At 38.8% G+C, this 5,268-nt stretch overlaps 1 protein-coding gene across 1 annotated transcript; it reads left to right on the forward strand.

Moving 5' to 3' along the window:
• The first annotated feature begins 204 nt into the window (after nucleotides 1-204).
• LOC149190793 (uncharacterized) lies at nucleotides 205-4,347 on the forward strand. The gene is made up of 4 exons (XM_089410592.1): nucleotides 205-1,165; nucleotides 1,439-1,809; nucleotides 2,380-2,605; nucleotides 2,729-4,347. The coding sequence occupies exons 1-4, from the start codon at nucleotides 205-207 to the stop codon at nucleotides 4,345-4,347; spliced, it is 3,177 nt and encodes a 1,058-aa protein (XP_089266718.1).
• Nucleotides 4,348-5,268: the final 921 nt, after the last annotated feature.

Raw genomic sequence — 5,268 nt, forward strand, 5'->3', positions numbered from 1 at the left:
ATCTTTGGGTGGGAACCAAGTGACTCAGGGGTCTTTAGGTGGGTTGGGGCTGATACATCCATTGATCAAATCCAAAAACAAGCGTGGTCGGAAATCTGATATGTCTAAAGCAAAACTTAAAGCGAAGATGGATGTTGCAGACGGTAAACAATTTTCCATTCCGGGGGTTCTTAGAGCAGCTCATCCCCCTGAGGGAGTAATCAAATGATCCTGACGTCTTGGAATTGCAGAGGTTTGGCCAGCAAACCTAAAAAACTGGCCTTAAAAGAATGGATTTTCAACTCGAAAGCAGATGTTATTTTTTTGCAAGAAACATTGGGGAAGGCTTATGAGATAGAAAATATGCTTAATACCCTTCTGCCTGGGTGGTCTTTCAGTGCTATGGATGTCTTTGGACATTCGGGGGGAATTGCAATTGGGTACAAAAAAGGGAGGATAAAAGTTCTCAATAATTGGGGGATGAAGAATGTTATGGGAATGGAGATCACATCCCCTGATTTCAGTTTTCCCATCAACATAGTAAATATCTATGGACCATGTCAAGGCAGGGAATCTTTTTGGGATGAATTGATGTCAAAATCTGTTATGAAATCTCCTGTGATGATTATGGGAGGCGATTTAAATTTTACTTTGGGTAGGTTGGAAGCTTGGGGCCCATCGGCTAGAGAAGATCCTCTTACAGATTTTTTCCATAATCTTATCACAGAGAATAACTTTATTGATCCTCGACCGATCAAGCTAAAGCCTACTTGGAGGAATCGAAGGATAGGAGCAGACAGGATTGCCAAAAGACTAGATCGATTCCTGCTGACGGATTCTTTGTCTTCCAAAGCTCCCTTGATCAGACAGTGGGTGGAGGAAGTTGGGAACTCGGATCACTTCCCGATTTTCTTAGACATATCAATCTCTCCTCATAAACCCCCTGCACCCTTCAAATTTAATCCTGCATGGCTACAAGATCCAACGTTCAGCAAGTTGTTTAAAGAAACTTGGATTCATCCTGAACACAATGCAGGTGAGGAGAAAAGTTATCTGTTCATGGACAATTTAAAAAGATTGAAATCAGCTACAATTTCCTGGGCAAAGGATAGGAAATTGAAACAAAATGAGGAAATGAACATCATAAGGGAGGAGTTGAAACAGATGGAGGGTTTGGATTCAGATGGTTACTCATCTCAAGAATCTAAAGATAGAATCCTTCTATTGGAGAAAAAGCAAACAAAAATACTTTTGGAAAGGGAAGAAGAATGGAGAATCAAGAGCAGGGCAATTTGGCTTAAGTCTGGGGATGAGAACACAAAATTTTTTCAAAATTATGCAAAAGGAAGGAAATCTATAAACACTATCTGGCACCTTAAAGATGAAGAAGGAAGAGATGTCAGGTCTTTTCCAGAGCTTTCTGGTTTAGGGAAAAGACACTTTCAAAACATTTTTGCAGATCAGGGAGAGGCTACTATAGCAGAAGTCTTTAAAACTGTACAATGTTTTCCTAGATTCATTGAGGAAGATGAAGCTGAAGATCTTACAATTCCGGTCACAAAGGGGGAGATTGAAGCAGCTATGAAGCTAATGGGTAAAGACAAGAGTCCAGGCCCTGATGGCTGGACAATAGAATTGTTTCTATATTTTTTTGATCAAATTGGAGATGAGATAACTGAAGTTGTTGAAGAGTCTAGGTTGAAAGGAGAAATATATAGACCTTTTAATTCAACATTCATTGCTCTCATTCCAAAAAAGGATGAACCGGAAAGTTTTGAAGATTTCAGACCAATTTCTTTGTGTAATTGTATATACAAGATTATTTCAAAGGTTATAGCCCTCAGATTAAATCCGATCTTGTCCAGGAACATCTCTATGGAACAATTTGGGTTCCTGGATGGTAGACAAATCCATGAAGCTATAGGGGTCACTCAGGAGGTAATTCATAGTGTCAAAACAAAGAAAAAGAAGGGTGTTGTTCTTAAAATAGACCTTTCCAAAGCTTATGATAGGATCAGCTGGCTCTATCTTCGAATGATTCTTACTCATGTGGGATTCAGCTATCCTTTTGTCAGCTGGATTATGGGGTGCATAACAAACGTCAGCTTTGCAGTATTGGTCAATGGAGCGGCATCCCCATTTTTTACTAGTCAGAGAGGCCTCAGACAAGGGTGTCCCTTATCCCCTCTCCTATTTCTCCTTGTGGCAGAAGGGCTAAGTAGATTGATACATAAAGCCAGAAGTGAGAACAAGGTAAAAGGTATTGAGGTAGCAATAAATCTCTACATCACCCACCTGCTTTTCGTTGATGATATATTAATTTTTTCTAATGGTAATTACAGCGAATTAAAGGAGTTAAAATGCATTTTTGATCTTTTTCTAAAAGCAACTGGAATGCAGATAAATTCTGGGAAATCTCAGGTTTGTTTGGCAGCTGTAGACAGGAGGGAAAGAAATCAATTGATTGATCTTTTTCCGTTTCCGTGTCAACCTCTGGATGTTCCCTTTAAATACCTGGGGTTTTGGTTAAAACCAGTTGCTTACAAAAAAGAAGACTGGAATTGGATCATAGCAAAAATTGAAGCAAGAATTTCACATTGGAGTTATAAATGGCTGTCCCGAGCAGGTAGGTTGACTCTTATTAAATCAGTCTTGTTAGCCATCCCAGTTTACTGGGCTACCCTAACCTAGTTTCCTAAAGGTGTAATGGAGAAAATTAGAAGGATATGTTCCAGATTTTTATGGGCAGGCTCTAAGGAATCCTCCAGATTACCATGGGTGGCCTGGGATAAAGTGGCCAGACCAAAAGAGTGGGGAGGTTGGGGGATTAAAAGACTCCCTGAGTTCAGCACCTCGTTAGCAGCAAAGTCAGGATGGAGGCTTATAACTATTGAAAATCTGTGGACAAGGGTGGTTAAAAGGAAGTACATTGATCCAATGCCTTTGGATGATTGGATTCGGAGTCAGAATAAGAAGGCAAAAAACTCTTCTGTAATTTGGAAGGCAACGGTGGAGGCTTTCTCAGTAATTGAGCAAGGGTTAGCATGGAAAGTGGGAGATGGCAGACAAATCAGGATTGGCAGGGACCCTTGGGTTGGGTGTAATGAAGCATATGCTTTATCACCAGGACTTCTTCGACATCTTGAGTCCAAAGGTATCTCCTATATATATCAGGTTGAAAGAGTAGGGCAGTCTACTATTTGGGGACAGGCTTGGAAGGACGATGAAGAGTTAGGACTAAATGCTAGATGGAAGAATGAATGGACAGGCTACATCAAAGAACTTAATCGATCCAATGTTAGGATAAAAGAGGAACCTGATAGATTAATGTGGGCTCACAGCAAAACTGGGGGGTATACACCAAAAGAAGGATATTCTTATCTAATGGGAAAGATAGGTTGGGGAGAACCGGAATGGTGGGCCAAAGACATATGGAAACTTAAAAGTCCTGCCAAATCCAAACTCTTTCTCTGGTGTATTTTAAATAGGAAGGCACCAACGTGGGAAAATCTTCAATCAAGATTTTTAGCTGGTCCAGGGCGATGTCCTTTGTGCAAATCTGAGGAGGAAACTACAAACCATCTTTTCACCACATGTTCTTTCTCGAGGAAATTATGGGAGGAGGTCATCGGTTTTCTTAAGGTGACTGCACAGTGGGGAAATGAATTGCTGGGTGATACTTGGAGGAAATGGTGGCAAACATATTCGGTTGGGAATATGAGGAACTTGCCAATTATCTACTGCTGGGGTGTGTGGCTTGCGAGAAACAAGAGTTTGTTCCAAGATCAAAATACACCGATTTCTGTTATTGCATCTAATATTATTGCCATTTACTCTGCTCTACCTCCCCCTGAGGAAAAAAAATCCAGACCTAAACAAAACAACATCATCATACAGGAGGATATCCCTTGTGGTTATTTTGACGGGGCATCACAAAACAATAGGGCTGGTGCAGGCATGTGCATACATATCAACTCAGAACATACTCTAAAAGCCTCGGTTGGGTTGGGTACAGGAACTAATAATTTTGCGGAACTCTCTTCCTTACGTCTCCTATTATGCTGGCTACAACACAAAAACATCAACACCATTCAGATTTTTGGGGATTCCCTTAATGTTATAAATTGGATCAATGGTTTAGCTGCTTGTCAAAATCAAATTTTGATGACAATTGTTGAAGAGATTCTATATCTGAAGACATACTTTAACAGGTTCTCACTATGCCATATCTACAGGGAGAAGAACGAAGAAGCAGATCAGTTATCTAAGGCTGGTCTTCAACAGGATTCGGGCAGCTGGGCGATAGAAGAGATATATCAGGGACAGTCTCACCGAACAGAACAGCCTCCTTATGAGCAGCAACAGTAATGACAGATCTTGATTGGCTCCATTTTTGTCGGCAAATATTACAGTTTTTCTATATTTTCTGTTTACTTTTTGTACATATTTATCCATAGCAGGGTGAACTTTCGGCATTTAGATCATAGCTTACAGACCTCTATATTTTTTTGGCTCTAAAATGACTGGTGGACATACTTGACAGAATGGGGTTGTTTTCTTTCTTTGAAGGAGACCCCGGGTATCACATGTATTAGTGTACTTTTGTTTTATGGTTTTAATTCCTCCTTCCGGGAGGAAGACATATACAGGACAGACTCCGCAGAAAGCTCCCTGAGGGTTGAGCTGTGATTGTAAAAATGAGCCCAGCATGGCTTAAGAACAAATGTGTAAAAACTTTTTATCACCATAATAGAAAGTTTTGCTTTTTTCCCCGGAAAAAAAATATATATATACCAATTCCATAAATTAAAATATAAATTATTCTATCTAAATAAAATAAATTAAATCTGATAGTGTTTTCAAAGTAAATTTTTATTTTTTTTTAACATTTTAAATAACTAAATTTATAGAAAATAAAATACAAATTTACAGGCATATAATTTTTTTACAATATATACAAGGTCTATAAATACGTAATGCACTAAAACCAACCACCAAATTTTTTTATAACTGATTAACGCTCATCAAAACACTTGGAAATAATATAAATAGAGAGAGTTAAAACCCATAAATCAAATTTATCGTTCCCTCAAGCATCTATTCGTTTAAATTTATCATCCAATTGTGCATATCTTTGTTTAAATGTATCCTTCCGTTCATCATATCTCTATTCAACTTTGCCCTTGAATTTACCCTTTGGAGTAAGTTCGACTTAAATTTTCGATTTACCTTTTCGTAAGTGAGGTTGTGATTCTAGAAATTTCTAATTCATATGATGGAGTTGGAAAT

The sequence above is a fragment of the Pinus tabuliformis genome, chromosome 3_1, assembly GCF_031772625.1.
Source record: "Pinus tabuliformis cultivar Carrire ecotype Pingquan chromosome 3_1, CPIR1, whole genome shotgun sequence".
In the NCBI taxonomy this organism is placed as follows: Eukaryota; Viridiplantae; Streptophyta; class Pinopsida; order Pinales; family Pinaceae; genus Pinus; species Pinus tabuliformis.

What these genes read in the sequence shown, in the direction of transcription:
- LOC149190793 (XM_089410592.1), top strand. Translation starts at nt 205, where the DNA reads ATGATCCTGACGTCTTGGAATTGCAGAGGTTTGGCCAGCAAACCTAAA. An exon ending in GGAGGGTTTGGATTCAGATG is followed by an intron (nt 1,166 to 1,438) that starts GTTACTCATCTC and finishes ACATTTTTGCAG; the next exon opens with ATCAGGGAGAGGCTACTATA. An exon ending in TAAATGGCTGTCCCGAGCAG is followed by an intron (nt 2,606 to 2,728) that starts GTAGGTTGACTC and finishes TTTTATGGGCAG; the next exon opens with GCTCTAAGGAATCCTCCAGA.